The following is a 20,026-nucleotide window of genomic DNA, read 5'->3' as shown; positions in this document are numbered from 1 at the left end:
TCTAGTTAAGGCAGAGAGGTTAACTAGAAAATCCGATGTGCTAGCCTAGGCTGTGGAGGGACGGTAGGAAGAGGTAAAGAGATAAAAAAGTAGAGAGAGATAAATAAAGCGAACACAGACACACAATCCCAGCCGATCACTATCACCGCTTACTATCACCGCGCAGTAGCACTGTTGTAGCACTATAAGTGCTCATCAGTTATGGTCTAGCTCACTGTAGTCAACGCTAAAGCCGCTTGCGCAGGTCGGCTGTGCTTAAAATCTTCAACAGCGCCCTCGACGCCCTCCCTGCTGCGATGGCTCGTGCTGTCGGCTTTCTAAAATAATTTTCTCTGTTAAAAGTCTTTGATCCAAGCGCGTTATTGCGATTTTGCGAGCGATCGTCTCTGTAAACTGTAGCGAGGACATTCACAGAGAACGTGTTGAAGAAGTCTCCTCGCTACCACAGTTATCATACGAGACGTTGTCAGCCCATCCGATTCGGAAAGCAAAGGACCTCATAAAGTCCGCTCCTAGCCATATTCGAGAAATCAGTGTAGACTCACGTCGATAGGGTCCAGCTAGGATGCGAAGGCGGAGAGAACAGTCTAGGGTGCAGCCGCTTGGCTTGAAAACTTGGAGTGTTCCGCATGGCAAAGAAGATATCCCGTGCTAGCATTCGAAGTTGTTTAGCGGCATCTGACCTTGATAACGGCATCGACTTATATGACCCTTATTCTGCACACCCTTCTCCTGAACGGAGAGGAAAATAAAGGACGGAGCAGGCTACCAACTGCCACTGAAACAGGCACAACGCCTGCCTACTCTATAAAATTCACAGAACAAGGAGTACGTACAGAAGTCAACAAAAAGATGTTATAATGAACTTTCTTGCGAAAAATGTATTATCTAAGTTTTTAAGCTATTACTTGTTGCTGTTCTTGTTTTCGATAATGAGGGGAACAAATGGCGCATGCTGCTGCCCCAAAAGGAAACATAAGGATGAATATCATTTTGTTTATAGACAGATGCCATAGAGCTTCCCTTCGCACTTTGCTCATGTTATGGCGCACACTGTTGCCTACATTTCCAAGTTCGTGTGCGAGTGGATGCGTGTGCGATTTTTTTTTTTTTTTTGCTTTTCTCTCCTGATTTCTTCTGACATGCTAAACCTGCAACAGCATGCGAAGTCTTTCACTTGGACAACCTCACTAGTTAGCATTAAGATTTATCCCACCAGCGCTCACATATATCCACGTACAAGTTCGTTTATACGGTTTACTTGCAATACATTCTTAGAATACGCAAGTTGCGTGCAGGATCGGTGGGCCATGCGGTGCGGATAACATTGAAAAAAGAAGTGTTCAGCGAGTCCTACAAAAGCTATTAATGTCATAGGCTAGTGGTCTAGTATATCACAGCGTCAAATTTTTTTAGCAGCTTAAATCGGAGATACCAAAATGCGAAATATCATATTTTTTGTTCGCTACTGCTGTGCATCTATATAACCCTTTTCTTAATTTTTATTTCTTTTACGTACCATTTCTCGAGATCTTTGTATTCGTGAAGAAAATCGCACAGTCACAATCGCTCAGCATTCGGCCGCTCAGTTGCCGACGTGTAAGGGAGTCGGGCACAGAACGGCACAGAGCTGGGCTAAGTGCTGATACCTGTTTCCTACCTCGGTAAGCCAGAACTGCGGTTCTTGATGCTGCTGATCGTGTCGCAAATAGAAAAAATCCCGCTGCCAACTCGAGGCAGAGAGCGTAAAGATACCCCGTGTTATGTGCATTGCTCTCTAATTTCCGTTCCTCTGCCGAGCTATAACGAGTCATCAGGTTGAGCGAGTTAGGATCGACAGGAGACCAGGCCGCTTTCACAGACTGATGAATTCGTCTAGCTTAAGGGACACTAAATGCAAATACTAAGTCAAGCAAAAGTGATAGATTAGTGCTCGAGAATCTCTAAGGTGTCAATATTATCGCGAACTCAGCTTTAATAATCGAGAAATTGAGGTAAGTGTCGGACATAATGAGAGACTCCCCGGGACATTCATGCACTTCATCGATGACGAAAGCACTCCAGTTAAATTCTGTCACTATTGCTCAACTACTCGTTGCAAAAAACGTCCTTGTGTTGTATAATACGATGAAATAAAATGCTACTTCTCCCGTTCTATCTCATGTTTAGAAAAAAGAACACATTGAAATTGCCGTTGGAAACGACGCGGGTGGTCGGAAGGTTTCGTTTGCGCTCGACTCTGCGCCCCCTCCCCCACGATTTCGCGTTTCAATAGTTTCGTTATCGCGTAGTGCTGCGCTGGTTTTGCTGGCTCGCGAAACTCGCACAAACTGCAAGTAGCAGAGAATTCAACTTCCATGTTATGTCGCGGAACGCCCGAACGGTCTACGCCACTTGACCAAAAAGCAGCTGCAACGGGCTCGGTACCGCCGTCTGTCGGGCGCCGTTTTACTCACCGACGGCAGCGAAAGGTGGTAATGGCGTATGCAACGCCACCACTCCCTCGGTTCTGTGGCGGGAGATCTAAAATTCAAAAAGGGCATTTGGACCCTTCAGATGCAATTTTCTCGTAAACTAAGTCTTTTCTTGGCACGAAAGAAGCGTTGCGAGGTTTCTGGGATGGTATTTAAACAGTCCACGTCGACTTGCTTTAGTGTCCCTTTAAGCGACTGACTTTAAGTACTGCCACTCCCACAAGTAGCTCCTGCGTCAATCTATGCCAAGGAAACCCACATGCGGCATAATGAATCGAAATTATTTGGTATTACGATTAGGCGGCATATATTTAAGGGTTTTCTGGACCATAACTATACAACAAATGGCAATGAATAAAACAAGTGCAACATGACAAAGCGTCAATCCAACTAGGCGTGATTAAGCTACACTAGTAGTTTTTGTGTCACGACTTGTGAACTATACCCGCGGGAACATCTCATTACATACATATAATAATAATAATAATAATAATAATAATAATTATTATTATTATTATTATTATTATTATTATTATTATTATTATTATTATTATTATTATTATTATTATTATTATTATTATTATTATAAAAGCCACTGCACGCAAGTGGAGAAACATCATTTGAATAACCCGAAGCCAGCAGCTGCTACGGTGCCACTCGCAGTTTGTGACGTACACGCATCTCTGTACGCATGGCCAGCAGTCGCGTCACAACCACTCCGCGTCAGTGAAAAAAAAAAAAGAACTGCTCTAGCATCAGGGTCAGCAATCCGACATGGACTCATTTCGAGCCACTGAACCCGTTAGCAACGACGGTCGCTGAAGTTTCCTGCGAGTCAGTAACCAATGCAATGGAGCAACAGTTACACTACAGTAGTGATGAGAAAAGTCACGTTTTAATGCGAAGCATTATATATAGGACGCTATCAGTAAGGCCACGCAAGGTCGTTCTCAATTTTCGGGTTCACCTTAAAAATGAATTTCACACTTCCAAATCCGGCAGAACAATGCTGAAATGTTAAACTAGACCTAATAACGTCGATAATACTGAAAAATCACGAAGATTTATGCAGCATTCAATAATTGAAATTTAAAATAACGCTCCATTTCATGTTTTTTTCAGAAATGTGATATGATAAGTTAAGTTAGTAGTTTGAAAATAGCCGCTCTGTATTATCTACGTAGTGACGGTTCATTTAAGGTGAGTCACGTGACCCTACAATAGCGTGGGGGCCCTGGTACTCTGGGCACAAAGGCCACATCACCCGCTACAAAGTGTGAAGCTCTGCCCCCTTGACACGATAGAGGCATACCTACCGCGGAGCTGGCGTCTGGTGTCCACTCATGGCACCTCATTGGTGCGGTAAGCGGACAACAGACACCACTCGCCACTCTCCGCAGCTGCTGCTGCTCTTCGAGGACTGCAACCATGCCTCGACCAAAGCAGGTGAGCGTTGCCTGTACGTCATGCGCTAGGCACCGCTACGTTACAGCAAGAAGCAAGGACGTTTAGCTCGCAGGAGCGCCAAATAAGGATGTCTATATATATAATGCGTCGCGTCATGGTATTTCTCCTTAAACGAGTTTCGACCGCAATTTTTCTTTTCATTCGGGAGAATTTGCTTGTGGGCACATGCATGAAAAATAAAAGAAGGGCAAATAAAGGTCTTCAACTGTGCATCGAACAGTTATGCGCTGACTGACTTTACAAAGACAAGAGCAAATGTACGGTGCTGGACGAACGAAATGCGACAACGCGACACTGCGGCTAGCAGGGATTACGTCATGAGTGCTCATCGCTCTCATTTCACTATCTCTCGAACCTGACAGGCATCACAGCGCCGCAGAATCTACGGTGTTCCAATTATGCCGTTTCATTTATTAAGTGTCGTACCTGGCGCAAGCTATGCGCGTAGCGACGCAATTACGTTTAAGAGACAAAAACGAATAGCACCGCAAAGAAACGAACGAGGAAATAGTGACAACGAATCACTGACTGTCTGTGACGAAATGGCCCGAGTGAATATACAGCTAGGCACGCACACGACACTAAGAAAATTAAAACGTTAAGGTATACGTGACGTGACGTAAAATTCATTCGCAGCGAGGAGCCTCACTATCCCCTACCATAATGATTTGGTCGCACTACGTGACGTACTCCGCTACCTACGTTTCATGTGTCACAGAAAAAGAAGAGTAAGTAGAAATATCATGCTTCCGCCACTCCAGCTCGTCCTACTATAGTGGATAGTGGAACCGCGCCACATATGAGTGGAGATTTGGGCGACGGCCCATCCACATATACCTCGAAAGAACATTCCGCAAAGCACCATAGGCAACCGAAGACGCGATTTCGACCCACAAACGGCACACCACTTGTCTTCAAGACCTTCTGTATGCCCGCGAAATCACCGCGACTTTAGAACCAAAGTCCTGTGTCCAATAACGAAGTTCGCTCCACGCGTACGCTGCCCATCCCTCGCAGCCAAAGTGGTCGGTCCGATAAATCCTCCTAGCGCAAGGTTACGGCGCATTTACTTAGAAAACAGACGTCTACCGACGTTAGCACGCCTATACTGATTCAATAGACACGGAAAAAAAGCATTTGCACACTTGCACCAGGGTTACCAGATCGCTCCAACCTCGGATCACAAAATTAGCCTCCCTGGAAGCCCAAACCGTAACCAAAAGTAGCCAAAAATCTGCGTTCTTTTGTAACATGATTCCAGACATATTAGTTTTCCGCAAGGATGTATATTAGTTTCTTCCATGAATATCCAAGGAAAGCAGAAAGCCACGATTTCGCCAGAGGCTTGCGCTAGAGCCACTGAATAAGGCGCTAAAAGAAATGTCCTGTCCTTGCAAAGGTATATTTGTTCTGTCAGTGTTACTGGCCCGGGCATTTTATTGAGGCGTTATCTGTACTTTTGAGGAGGCATTCGAAACATCTGCCCAGATAGGTAGCCACAAGATGCCGTGCTTCACTCTCTCCCTTCACTCGCACTCACTACACATCAGTTCAAACAGTGTAGCAGTGCAGGCCCCAGGGCAAGCTTATGGCGAGGTAAATGTGGTCTTTATGACAAACGCAGTCTCTTATTTTTCTCCAAGCAAGAAAAACAAATCATCCACAAACAGAACGCACAAATACCGTCACTCAACAACCGCACTGAGTATGCAGCCATATAGACAGTAAAAATAGCCCAAAATTTCAGTTTTCAAAAGAAAAAAATGTTGCCCGAAAATAGCCACACAGCCAAAAAGGAAATTTCCGACGCCAACTCGGACAAGAAGCAGCCCAATTTGGCTACTAATCGCACTGTCCGGTAACCCTGGCTTGCACATATTTCCGCATACATAGAGATAAACAAATTTTTTTTTTCATACGTATAGGACACCCACGAAAAATAAATTAGAAAATTATGTATCGCTAGCCCACGACATACGCCTTCCTAATTGGCCGTTGCTGCTTCTCTTCGCCGCGAATATCAGAACGCCGGCGCTGAGATTGATATTGTGCCTGAAACAGTGATGGAGTAATGACAGCGCAGCATTAGTACATAAGTAGTCCGTTCCTGAGTGAGACGAGCTCATTAAGAGTTCCGATAGCACTGGTCGGCAACGTCATGGGCGGCGGCACAAACGCGACTACGTGTGCTCCGTGGGATAGCGGCCCGTCGCCACAAAGTGAGCTCGGCTTGGCTCTGGCCTTACTCAATATGGTGGTTCACGTTCCCTTCAAGGACTTGCCTGTGGTGGAGGACTACGAACTAGGGCAGCTGCGGCCGGAGTACGACTACGTCATCGGTAAGAAACCGGGCCAGCCAGCCTGAGCAAGTGCGGCACATACGGCGACAGCGGCAATCTACAGTTGGCCGCGCAAATGCCGAGGGTGACACCTTCACAAGTTCCGTACTAGAAGTTTTCAAAACGAGTCCAAAACGAGATATATTCTCTGGATTACTCGCTGACATCATGTAAAATTTGTATGCGAGCCTTATAGTTGCGGTGACGGTACAGAAACATGCCAAGTTGTTATAATGCGCACGGAAGGGTTCCGTATAGTCGTTACAAACGGCTTTGAGGAACGCAGTGGCACCGTACATACTTTCCGCGGGGAATGAATGGTTCTGCCTATCAGGTGACACCGCATAACCGAGGCAGCTGATGCTCCGATGAAAACTGCACTGTGCTGCGCATGTAATCACCTGCCTATTCGTTCTTCGGGTCTTGAATATCCAAGCAATAGCCCGATTTGGTCTATAGAACTCATGATTACCTATAGAGTGTGTCTCAAAAAGCATTTAATCTACTGCATGCAAGGTTCTACTCATGGAAAATATGTCCACGCGCGTTTTTTTTTTTTTTTTTGGTCGAGGCAATGATAAACACAATTTCCATTGCGTCAAAATTGAGGCACGATTGTGACACTCATACTCGGCCAATCGCTTCCGCGTAATTACCCTCAATGACAAAATAAATAGCGAGTAGTAGTATAGGAATACTGCTGGGCATTAGTGAACATAAAGCAGCGTTCACGGTGTAATTCGGGGAGTGCAGAGAGAGAACACCGCTTAGCGAAGGGCGAAGGTGTTTGCCGTCGTATATGTTAGCGTACATGCTGCTTCTCTGCACCAAGATTGGGAGATGTCAAAGAAAGGCCCTAGACGATGGCAAAATCTGATTTCTTCCCGTGGGGAACAATGTACAAAAAGAAGCAAGCAAGCCAATACTGATTATACTATCAGACTTATCAGTCAAAATGTAGCAGCGTAAGATTCGGCGCATGGTTCTGTAGGAATAGCCTAACCAAAGCTTGGCCTAGGCCGAGGAGTGTAAATTAAATGTCAAACTCCGAATGAACAAAAATATATTGAACTGCTGTCATTCACCGGTCCCTCGCCTCAGATGGATAAATGGGGGCAAAATGACACAGGAAATGCAAAAAAAAAAAAACGTTGAATGCGATAAGGGCAACGCGACAAATAGGGAAAAGTACACAGTGTCGCTCGACTGATAGAATTTGGCGAAACTGGAAATGATGGCAGAATTCCTAGTATGCCGCTTCGCAGTGAAGAGATATCACATGTCACAAAACTGCATGACATAACGGCCCGACAGCTCTCGAAGCAATTTCGGCATTTTATAAGCCGTATCCCATTTTTTTCAGTCGCAAGTTGAAATCATCTAGCTCGAGGTAGGCTTGATTTAATGAACGCTGGGAGTGGCCTTCGTCCTGCCAGTGGGCATAAAAATGTGATAACGATGATGCCACACAAAGAAGTTGTTCAACCGAACAGTTGCCGCTACAAATAAAACACTGCGCATGCTTAAATTTAAACGAAACATGGAGGGAAGACATGAGCGGCAATTGAATAGCTAAACACAGCACCAGCCTCATCAAAGATGTGCATACGTGACCGCGCTGTCGTCTAAACGCATCCGACGAATTGGACATTCTGTTTCTGCGAGCCACTACATGTAGCAGATGCGGTACGTCGTGGCCAGCTGTGCGCCAGAACCGGTACGCGGGCAGCACATGTACACAGTGCCCACGCTGTTCGGGCGTCGCCGCAGCAGCGCGCTGCTTCTCACAACCACCAAAATTTCTCCGTAGACTGTTCCACGAGGCGCGGTATTTTCTGAAACATAAATAACCGTGACATTCACTTACGCTGCGTGAACGTCTCACGACGAAACCGCGAGCGAAGTTATGTTCAGTCACTTTATACCTCGAATACTCTAAAAGTCTCTTGCTCATCTCGACTGCGGATCGGTTGATGCTTCCGCCCTCTTTAAATCCAAGCGCTTCGGTAAAGTGTACGTTAACCACGGGTGTCACTGGGCGAATCCTTTTGCCTTCAGTTTGAATCTGCTGAGTGTTCTACGGAGTTTTGCTGCAGCAGACACATGCCTCGTCTTGTTGCGAATATTTGCTCCGGCACGTTTTTGTCTTTAGGCAACCAACTCGAGCTTTAAATAACGAGGCACTGCCCTTTGTGTTGTCGTACAGATTTTCCCTTCTAACTTCTTCCTTCTCATTCTTGAAAAACCCCACGGTATTTTTTGTCTCCCTTCTTTGCATCCAGTTCAATGTCTGTTTCTCTCACTTCGTCTTTGGTGACTCCTGGTTTTCTATTTACACTTTCAATTGCCCTGTAAAGGGCTTAGGCAGTTCCGGGCACTCCCGAACTTTGCACTTTGCGCCATCTCGCGATGTGCGCGGAAGCTATGTTATATGACACTTGGCGGCTGCACAGCCGAGAGTGACCGCAACACAGACATGCCCATTCCACCCCACCTATAAAGTGTTTATGGCTAATTGTGCTTCTTTTTCCTTAGCTCCTGACTACTGCTACGTACGCGTTCTCTGTATAGAAAGGCATCATTTGATACCAGTTTGATGTTCATACGACACCTGCAACTCACTTAACAGAACCGTTTCTTTTCTGGAAGCGGTTACGAGATACCCAGATAATAGATACGCCAAACCCGCCTGAAGGCAGCTAAGATCTTGATTTCAAAAATATTACTAATAGAGGTAGGCAGCTAAATCAGGGTCCCATCCTGTCGGCTACACTACTCTGAAAAGAAGAAGAAGGTACAAGAGCGTTCGTTGCTGATAACCGCAGTGATTGCGAGGTACAGATAACGCTAAAACACCCCAAATAATAAGTGACATCTCCTACACAACTTAGTCGTTTCAGGCGAGGTAAAAATGACAGAGAAGAAACTAGCGATGGAAATTTGGCAAAGGCTAATGTGAAGAGACAGAATAGGGCGGCATTGTAATGAAGGAAAAACTTGAGGTGAGCTGGAAAGAGTAACCAGGAAGTGCTGGTCGGGAAGAATTTCAGAGCGCCAGGTATCCTGCATGAGCACTACAAGGAATTGCAGTGACAGATCTTATCATTCCCGGTGAGGACGCATAACTTTTCACAAAAACCTGTACTCTTGCACTTATATCCTGCCATGAACTTCGAGACAGGCAGTTGCTCCTTGTACGGGCGACTTGCAAACGGTTGAGCGGTGTATGCAACCGTTCACTGGAGTGTACATCACTGCTTTCCACCCAGCTGGTGGCGGTTCTGCAGGCTGCGTCATCGCCAACCGGCTCTCGGAGGACCCTGATGTTACGGTATTGCTGCTGGAGGCAGGAGGGCTTGAAACAGCGTCGCGACAGGCCCCTTTTGCGGCGCCCATGAATATCAGGGGCGACGACGACTGGGACTATTGGAGCATACCGCAGAAAAACGCCGCCCTTTCCTTCCATGAACAGGTGGGCACTTAATATGAACTCACTCGTTTCACCAAAGAAAAAATATCATGCACGCGTCTTGCAAGCGTCAACTGCTCTTTAGGAATCATCTCAATGGTTTCCAGCAATTCATACATGTTTCCCTATCCTAGGCAATAATCATCAGGCGATTCTGTCAGGCACTCACTCTAGACGCATTTATATGGGCGCGACTAGACCACAGTCTCACTGGTTTACCTGGCGTGGACCACCACGTCCGCGGTGCTCTTCGCAAGGTGGTCGCAGAATTAATTGTGACAGCTGAGAGTGGATCGATACCGTGTGCCTGGTGACCTCGGAACTGCATGTAAACGTGACTGTTATCGTAACGGGAGCCTTGGAAAAAGGATAGGACGACCACGCGTTGTGCGTGCCCCCCGAGGAATGGGCAGCCTTCGACAAGCGGCGGCGAGAAGTCGCCTGTGAAAGGGCTCCCCGTCGGTGCGCCAATCCAGCCATTAGATCCACCCGAACCAGGTAATGCGACAGCAACGTGAAAAGGATGCCGAGCTGAGGGAGCGGGAGGTCGAAGCAGTGCGGGCATCGTTACCTGTGGATTACTTAACCGTGACGAACGTAAAATGCACGCAGGGCAAGCTTCGCTTACGCCCATTTTCCAGTACGCAAGGGTAGGTAACTTTTTTAGTCCATTCCTTGGAGCCCTCGGAGTCTATTCTAAAAGAACGCACGTTATCTGAAGCTCGGATAGATCAGCGATCCTTGTCAGCACAATTGATATTATAATGTCCATCTCATAAGCTTTCGCAACATAAGACGGTGCAGGCATTGCTACAATTCTTAAGAAAAATAAGAACTGCACAAACGGCTTTGTCCTTAATTGATGTTAATTCTAATCACATGTTGTGATTGCGTTCGTGCGCTCAGTATTACAATATTGTGATCTTTGTACTCCCGTCGTCTCAATACCCTCTCTCTATCTCCCTTCTCTCTATTCCCCTTCTCCCTTCCTCCCACGTAGGGTAGCCAACTAGACCCTTGACTGGTTAATATCGTTGCCTTCCTAATATCCCTCTCTCTCTCTTGTACTCACCTGCTTCCGTCCCGCTATTTAGGGTACTGCAAACTGGATTTTCTGTTCTGATTAACCTATTCTTAACCCCCTTATTCTTTTCTTCCGTAACTTTCTCAAGTGAATGATCATGTCACAATTTCTTTCAGTACTTTCAACACTAGCTTTTCTCCCACTCTTCCCGACACGAACAGCGGCTGTCCCTCTCACGCGGCAAGGCACTAGGTGGCAGCAGCGTTCTCAACTTCATGCTGTACACAAGGGGAAATCCGAGAGACTACGATCGCTGGGCCCGAGAGTACGGAGCCAATGGGTGGGCGTACGAAGACGTGCTGCCCCACTTCAGAGAGATCGAGGACTACCGTGTGGGACCACCGGACGGTGAGCATTCCACGGCTAGATAGGGATTATGCTTTCTTTTTCGGGCAAACAGTGGCACTCGTGATCTTTGCTGATCGATGCATCTCTGCACCTTTCACAACTTGAATAGATGTGTGGCACCTGTCCGAACAGTAGCAAAATACAATACACAGGATTGTCGCCGTGCTCAGCATAATTCAAACGATGCTCTAGAATGCATATCGCACGTCTTTCTCAACCATTACATCGAATCCTACCAGAATACCATGGCACCGGCGGTGAGGTACCTGTGGACTATGCTAACACCACCACGCGGCTGACCAAACTTCTTCTGGAGGCATGCCGCCAGTCCGGTTATTCCCAGGTGGACTACAATGGCGCTACGCAGACAGGTAGCTCGGCCTTTCAATCATGTTTCGAGGTTCCTAAACTTTAGCAACTAATGTTACCCGCTTCCTACGTGTACGAAACTGTCATAACCGCACTTGTACTTGATTGAATCCCAACCCAAGCATCCTTCATCCCTACCTGTCAACTACGGTGCAGTTTAAGCACTTTCTTTAAAACATAGATGTAGCGATCGAAACAATGTCGACAACTGCTTACCTGTGCCCCCAGGCTGCTCTCAAGTGCATACCAACGTGGCTTACGGCGAACGCTTTAGCGCTAGCAAGGCCTTTATCCAGCCCATCGTCGGCACACGTGAGAACCTGCACCTGGCTCTCCTCAGCCACGTCACAAAGGTAAGCCCTGGCAGAGGTCCGGGCAGAAACCCTGGCACCCTGGAACCCTGGCACTGCTCACGTACTCACGCTAGGCAATTTGAGAGAGGTGCCTACAGTTTTCGTTCTGTTCAATTCCGTTAAAGATCCATGTTTCTTCCAAGTAGCTGAAGAACGGAAAAGAGTATCCTCCACGGCATACGCGCCGACAACGGGGGGAGGGGCTCCAAGACACGAGCTTTTAGCGGGAGGCACCTAAAGTGCCATTACCACACCTTTGTCACACCCATCATTTCAGGTTTCTTTTGACTTTCCTCGACCTTTTCACTTGAAATTCACTGCATTCATTTCACTTGATCGCATGAAGTGAAATACTGCATCATTGTTGACGCGGACGTGCACGGCTTTTAAGTCATACTTTCGCTTTATTTCTGCAAATCCTAACAATAGGAGGACAAGCGCACTAGAAGCACTAGCGGCGGCTGCCTCGCCCGTATTTTCTCACTTCAACATTGTTTTAAATTTCCGCTGTAAACACCATGCATATTACGCAATATATTTCAATATATACACAGGAAAATGTTTACAATATTTTTGATAGAGATAGAGGTAGCCAATTAAAAATTATTGCTAAAGGTATGGATAGTCTATGCCTAGAGCATGAATATGTTGCTGTATGTTCATCACGCTTAAAATTGCTTTGCGTGCTTTTTTTTTTACAATGAAAAAACCTATAGAGTTCAGTGACCCCTTCGGCAGAGTCTAATATCAACGGCGTGTGAAATGCCCGTGAAAGATGTGCGTCTCATTATTGCTTCTTTTCCAGTACGCAATGCTAATGTCTCATGTAAAAAAACCATTTCTAATAATTGACAACATTTATTAGGGTTGGAAACATCGTCACTTGCATGAGGAGGTCATAGATATATACAGTGTGTTTCAATTAACTATGAATGCACCAAGATTTTAAAAAAAGAGCAATGTGTTACTCTCAGAAAACCTAGTGCGTATTGTTCCCAGTGCAGTGGAGTAGCTGCCAGTAATTTTTCGTTACTGAGATTTAATTAGGTAATTCACTATCTAACTCGAAACGCACTGCCCTAATTATCACAGTGCCAATGAGGCATTTGTAGACACAGCCACAGGACATTTGACTGCGGTATCTTCAGCGACGTACTAATTGCGTACAATTTTTTTCAGATTGTTAATCTTGCAAAATATGACAAATACCACGTGAAAGCACTCCCACCCGCATCATAAAGCTCATCATCATCAAATAAGCTGATTAAAAGCAACTGCATTGCCTGTCGCAAACCCGAAGAGCCAGCCCATCACCTTGATAATGGTACGGAAGGAGCACTAACAGCAGGTTTCGCTGCTTTGCAGCTATTCCTTCCTCTCATTTCTACGTCAAGGTTTTTTCAAGGTTTTTCAGGGTTCGCACAAAGTATTTAAAACCCTAAAGCGTTATGACGCTTGTCAGCTTGAAAACAAAAACAATCTTAAATGGTAAAATAGATATTGCACCATGAACAAAAAGGAACTGTTCGCTAAGCCTTTCCATAAAAGTACCGCCAGCTATTATAAACAAGGTTGTTCTCTGCTACACGCATGCTAAACATATCAATTTGGCTTGACTCTTACGCTGTATAAGCATCCTAGTCAAACACACAAACAAAATCTGTTAAGCTCAGTCCAAAGCATACTACAAGCATCTTTAGGCGCCCTGTTCAACATTCAGAACTTGAATATTGCAGTTTGGCATCTAAGGGCTTTTCGAAGGTTTCAAGCACCACTACAAACCCTGTCCTGTGTCTTCGACGTTCAACAAGATTCTCTCTCAGCTAACTCCAACCACGAAGACGACAGACTCTTCTTGAGTCCAAAGATACTGTGACCATATCAGAGAAACTTACGTATGCAAAAGGACACCAGAGCGCAGCTGCATTCATAGAAGGCGGGTGGGTTTCACGCCCATCTTTGTCTCTGATACCGACTGCGTTTTGACTATCTGCCTTTCTTAACTTGCTATCACCTTTTCCCTTCGAGAAGGTGCAGGGTATCCAAATGGAAGCTACCCCAGGTTCCTTGTTCTCTCTCTCTCTCTCTCTCTCTCATGTGGAAGGTGAACTTCGAGGGATCCCGCGCAGTGGGCGTGTCGTTTACAAGATTTGGGCGACCGGGGACCGTATTTGCAAAGCGAGAAGTGATTATCTCGGCAGGCACCGTGGGATCCACTCAACTCTTGCTGCTTTCTGGACTGGGTCCCAAGGAGGAGCTTCAGCGGTTACAAGTGAGCAATTTCGAACACTCGCATAGCGGTGCCTTCACTTTTGGAAGTGCGCGGTGCTGAGGAATGGCTCCCTTTCGGTCTCACTGGCGTGGAGGAACATGCTCGGACTCATAAAACCACTGATCATAACACTTCCAGCGTAGCACTGTGCAAAAGAATTCAAAAGAAAACACAAAGATAATAGTTAAGCTCGGCACCACGCCGCCTCACCTCCGGTGATAACGTCAGTTTAATTCGTCCTACCTTACCTGGTATCATGCAACTGTGGCGACGAGCGACCACGTAGACCGTTAAAGTCTCGGGCTCTCGCAGGAGAGGAAGAACCGACAGTCCGTCTCTTAGCGTAGCATTCTTTTTAATGATCTCCTTCGGAACGCTAGCCCGTGCCGGAGCGCCAGCCGCTCGAGCCTCGTGTAGACGCGAGCGTCTACGTCATCCCTCGTGCGACGCCGATGCTGCTGCCGCTACAGAGGGCTCCCCCCGCTAGAGAGGAGGAAAGTTAGACGAACGATGGAAAGTCCACGTGACGCGGCGTGTCTCGGCGTTGGTCTTGGGTGTCACGTGCACTGGCGGCGGCGAATGATGCAGCAGGGTCGCGTCGCATACTGGTGGAGCTGATGGCGTGGGTGCTTCGATGTAGGCGGGTTTGAGACGTTCCAAGGCAATTGTGTCTGATCGGCCGTTGACATTCACAACAAACGTCGTCGGACGACGCTCTAGAACACAATATGGCCCGGAGTAGTGTGGTTGCAAAGGCTTCCGCACGGCACAGTTACGCACGAAAACGTGGGTAGCAGAGCTGAGTGCGGGAGAAACGTACGGGGACCTTGCTTCTTGTGAACGTGTAGGCACGGGGCGCATCTGGCTGAAGAAAGCTTGCAGTTCGGCAACGCAGTCGGCAGGTGATGGCATAGGCGTTTGGGAGGTGGCGACAAAGAAATCGCACGGAATGTGTAGGTGGGTGCCGTAGACTAGCTGAGCACAGGAGCAACCTAGGTCACTCTTGAGTGCGGCTCTGATGCCAAGTAAGACAAGGGGCAAATGTAGGACCCACCTCTCCGGCGATTCATGTGCCATAAGGGAGGCCTTGAGATGCCGGTGAAAACGTTCAACTAGTCCATTGGACTGAGGATGGTAAGCAGTTGTGCGAAAACGGGTCGTTCCGAGTAGTTTGAGTAGCTCGTTGAAAAGTGCTGAGTCAAACTGCCGACCCCGATCTGTGATTATTGTGGATGGGCAGCCGAACCTTGCGATCCACGTAGACATGAAAGCTGCTGCAACAGTGGGCGCTGAGATGTCAGATATAGGTGTAGCTTCTGGCCACCGTGTATAACGGTCGATGCATGTCAGTATGTAGCAGTAGCCTTTCGAGGGTGGGAGAGGGCCGACGAGGTCCAGGTGTATGGTGTCAAAACGAGCATCCGGTGGAAGAAAAGACTTGGCAGGCGGAATGGGGTGACGCTGGATCTTCGAACGTTGACACGACAAACAGCAGCGAACCCAGTCGCGAACTTGCGCGTTTAGCCGAGGCCAAACGAAACGACTGGAAAGGAGCTTCTGTGTCGCGCGTATGCCAGGGTGCGACAGGTTGTGCACGGTTTCGAATAGACGTCTGCGAAGGGATGCCGGAATGTATGGTCTAGGTGTGTCGTTAGAAGTGTCGCAGACGACGGATGTACCATCTGGGGTCACAACGACGTCTTCCAATTTCAGGGACGTTGAAGAATTCCGGAGTGTACGAAGTTCAGTGTCGTCACGCTGTTGACTGGCGAGTAAGTCGGCCTCGATGATGAAAGGTTCCGATGTCAACGTGGAAACGACATTGACACGACTGAGGACGTCGGCTGGAACGTTGTCGGTGCCCTTGATGTGGCGGAACGCTGTTGTAAACTCGGAAATGTAGGAAAGGTGGCGAACCTCGCGGGGTGAGTAACAGGACGCCGAACGATTCATTGCGTGCTCAAGGGGCTTGTGGTCCGTCAAGACAGTGAATGCACGGCCTTTGAGGAAATGGCGAAAATGCTTGATAGCCACGTAAACAGCGAGTAATTCACGGCCGAACACGCTGTAGCGGGACTGCGCAGGCTTCAGTTTCTTGGAGAAAAAAGCGAGTGGATGCCACGCATTGTCGATGAATTGCTGCAGAACGGCACCAACGGCGTTGCTTGAAGCGTCGGTCATGATGGCAGTGGGTGCGTCTGGCTTTGGGTGTCTAAGCAGCGTGGCGTCGGCGAGGGCAGACTTGACTCTTGTGAAAGCGTCGGTGGCTTCTTCAGTCCACTGAAGCACTTGTTTGCGTTTGTTTACCAGGAGGGCGTCTAGCGGAGCCATAAGTCGTGCGCACTCGGGAATGAATCGGCGGTAGAAATTGACGAAACCGAGAAACTGGCGAAGCTTGTTGAGTGTGGTCGGTCGGGGAAGGTTTTGGATGACGCGAATCTTGGAAGGCAGTGGTCGAATGCCGTTAGCGTCGACGATATGACCGAGGAACTCGAGTTCGGGTTGACCGAATTTACTCTTGGAGGCGTTGATGACAATTCCTTTACTGGCAAGGCGTGAAAACAACAACCGCAAATGGTGAAATCTTCTGCGGAAGAGCTTGCGACGAGAAGGTCGTCAATGTATGCAAAAACGAAAGGCAAACCTCGGGTGACGGAATCGATGAAACGCTGAAAGGATTGGCCCGCGTTCCGTAAACCGAAAGGCATGCGGAGAAATTCGAAAAGACCGAAGGGTGTGGTGATGGCGGTCTTGGGAATGTCTTCTTCAGCGACCGGTAGTTGATGGTAGGCGCGAACGAGATCGATCTTAGAAAAGATCGTCGCACCGTGCAACGCTACCGTGAAGTCCTGAATGTTCGGTAGAGGGTAGCGATCAGGAACGGTGACGTTGTTTAGTGCCCGGTAATCACCGCATAGGCGCCAGTCTCCCGTCTTCTTAGGCACCATGTGAAGTGGTGATGCCCAGTTACTGGAGGAAGGGCGGATGATGCCAAGTTGCAGCATGTGTTCGAACTCCGCGCGAGCGATCTTGAGTTTCTCCGGGGACAAACGCCGGGGTCGGAAGTAGACCGGTGGGCCGGAGGTGACGATGTGATGGCACACGTCATGTTGTACCGGTTGCGTCCAGTCCGGCAGGCGCGTCAAAGTGGGAAACTCGCGTAGGAGCGCGGCGAAAGGTTCGTCCAACATGGCAGAAATAGGCGCTATGGGCGATGTGCCTGATGATGGGACGCCGGGAACGGATAGCTGGGTCACGGAGTCGATGAGACGGCGTCGTTGGATGTCCACAAGGAGTCCGTAGTTATGCAAGACGTCTGCTCCAATGTCTGCATGACGGACGTCTGCAACCAGGAAGATCCAGCGGAATGCTCGTCGAAGGCCAAGGTTTAGCATGACGGAGCGTGACGGAGCGTGACGAGAAAACTGGAATCCTGGTGCCGTTGACGGCTTGCAAAAACGACACAGGAGTCGCTTTTCGGTCGGAGCGCTGGGCGGAGAGAATGCTGACGTCAGCACCTGTGTCGACTAAGAATCGTTGTCCCGTAACTCTGTCCGTCACGTAGAAAAGGCGACTTGTGTGTTGGGCCGGACCACTCGTCGCCATTAGAGGTCGGCCGGCCTGTTTCCCTGCCAAGCGCAGGGACGCCGACAGTGACGAGCGTCGTTTCCAAAACGGCGGTGGTAGTAGCAAACGCCAGGCGCTGTAGTTGAGGTTTCATTTTGAGTGCCCGTGCGTCTTGATCTGCTGGAACTACGGCTGCGTGGGCGATGAGACGCGCGGCGATGTTCCGCTCCACAGATGATGCGTTCCAGGCGCTCACACAAGGAGTCGAGTGGAGATTGCACTGCGGAAGAGCAGGGAAGAGTTTGCAGAGCGGTTGTATTGTCACCCGGAGACGGTGACGTGGCTGCGATGGTTGGGGTGGCTACTTCCATGACTTTGTCGGCCAAAGCGGCAAGTCCGGTAAGGTCCATGGTAGAGGCTGTCGCCGGGACCATCTGCACGTTAGCCGGGAGTCGTTGCAAAAACAGTTCGCGCAACAGCGTGTCGTCGATGGATCTCGCGTTGTTTCCGAGCAGCTGGCTCATTCGGCGAAGAAGTTGACTAGGGCGTCGGTCGCCGAGTTCTTCAGCGGACAGAAGCTGCTGGATGCGAGAACGTTGTGAAGCTGCTGTGCGCTGTAGCAGTGCTGCCTTGAGATCGTCATAGGCGGCGGCAGACAATGGGGAGTTCAGCAAATCTGCCACCTCGTCAATGGCGGCGGGCGATAGCACTGCGACGGCGTAATGGAACTTCGAGGCTTGAGAGCGGATACCAGCGACTTGAAATTGCGCTTCGGCCTGAAGAAACCACGCCGAAGGATGCTGGTCCCAGTACTGTGGGAGGCGGACAGCGATGGCGGAACAGGAGGGCTCATCGCGTTCCTCGGATGGGTTCTGGCCTTGAGCTCTCGTAGCCTCGGTCTGGTCCATGGTCGTCTCTACCACAGGAGCGTATGGCAGTATCACGTCCGGGTCACCAAACTGTGGTGACGAGCGACCACGTAGACCGTTAAAGTCTCGGGCTCTCGCAGGAGAGGAAGAACCGACAGTCCGTCTCTTAGCTTAGCATTCTTTTTAATGATCTCCTTCGGAACGCTAGCCCGTGCCGGAGCGCCAGCCGCTCGAGCCTCGTGTAGACGCGAGCGTCTACGTCATCCCTCGTGCGACGCCGATGCTGCTGCCGCTACACAACTAAGCTTCATTCATTCCAATAACCGTGTAACTTCCAAACACAGTTCCACATCAAGGAAAGTTGGAACAACCCGTTCACTTTTATTTCTTACCATGGCAAGCAGATGTGTAAAAAAAGCAATACAGCGTTATTTCCTCTAACAGTTAATTATTCAAATTATTTGTTAATTAGGAATTGGTTTGCTTAATTATTCAAGGCGAACAACTCGCTCCAGCCAAACCAAACCGCTGCTATATAGGCTATGCACCAAGTTGCCCGTGCCTTGATCCGAATTCGGGCATGAAATTCAGCGTGGCCCTGTCATATGATTCGCCTTATAGGGTTAATTACTTCCCTTTTGAGACCTTAGTTCCTTACCTTATCTCTTAGTTTCATACCTGAGGGGCCCTGTCAAAGATGTTTGTGTTACTTGCAACAGCTGTTGCGCTAACGCGCAGGGCAGGACAATGAGCGCGTATAGTTATGCAGCCGCACCGCCGATGATCCGTCGAGACGGACTACGAGTATGCCGCCTCGAAGACGGCGTCCGTTTTGAAAGCAAATTTTCCTTGCGAACCGTGCCGGACTTTTCTGGCTGCTAGCTGTTCCGGCGGTGTTGCCGAATAGCTCGTACTTTTTAAAAAATATCACCGCCCAAGCAATGCGCACAGATGTTAAACCAGCGAAGCTGAAACGTGCGCGGCCCGTGTTTTATCATCGGGTTAATCCCGATGGTTCATTAAACGACAGCTTGGTAGGCTGCCTGATTCTCGGTACGCAGTTGCTGCTTGCGCTCGGCTGCACGAGGCCTGTTCATGTGCCCGGTCTGCAGCATCGGCACGGCGTAGACGAGCTCGTTCCCGTTTCTGCTCGCGGCGCACGCACACAGGGTTGCGCCGGAGGAGTTTTCGGCGTACAGGCGACAGACGGACGGACAGGACGGACGAATCGGCTGGCCATATACAGATTCGCTGTAAAAATTTAATCACGTGACTGACTGTGGGATCAAACCTCGGCACCCCTGCATGTACTTAAGATGTACTTAAGAGCCGCATAATTTTTCATTTCCGATCCATTCGTTCTTTTTTTTTCTTATTGTGTTTTTGATTTTGCTCATTTGAAGTGCGTACACAGT

General features: G+C 48.5%; 2 protein-coding genes across 2 annotated transcripts in view; one reads left to right on the top strand and one right to left on the bottom strand.

Moving 5' to 3' along the window:
* LOC142572653 (uncharacterized) overlaps nt 1-20,026 on the bottom strand; it is a 338,433-nt gene that overhangs the window by 190,747 nt on the left and 127,660 nt on the right. The gene's annotated exons all lie outside the window — the stretch shown is intronic.
* Nucleotides 6,193-20,026, top strand: part of LOC142573341 (uncharacterized) — a 56,930-nt gene continuing 43,096 nt past the window's right edge. Inside the window, exons 1-6 of the mRNA XM_075682998.1 lie at nt 6,193-6,280; nt 9,550-9,752; nt 10,995-11,181; nt 11,421-11,552; nt 11,779-11,903; nt 14,008-14,175. Of these exons, the coding sequence (XP_075539113.1) occupies nt 6,193-6,280; nt 9,550-9,752; nt 10,995-11,181; nt 11,421-11,552; nt 11,779-11,903; nt 14,008-14,175 (903 nt within the window). The remainder of the gene's footprint in view (nt 6,281-9,549; nt 9,753-10,994; nt 11,182-11,420; nt 11,553-11,778; nt 11,904-14,007; nt 14,176-20,026) is intronic.

The sequence above is a fragment of the Dermacentor variabilis genome, chromosome 2 (assembly GCF_050947875.1).
Source record: "Dermacentor variabilis isolate Ectoservices chromosome 2, ASM5094787v1, whole genome shotgun sequence".
NCBI classification, from domain to species: Eukaryota; Metazoa; Arthropoda; class Arachnida; order Ixodida; family Ixodidae; genus Dermacentor; species Dermacentor variabilis.
This window is presented reverse-complemented; position numbering and strand designations above follow the sequence as displayed.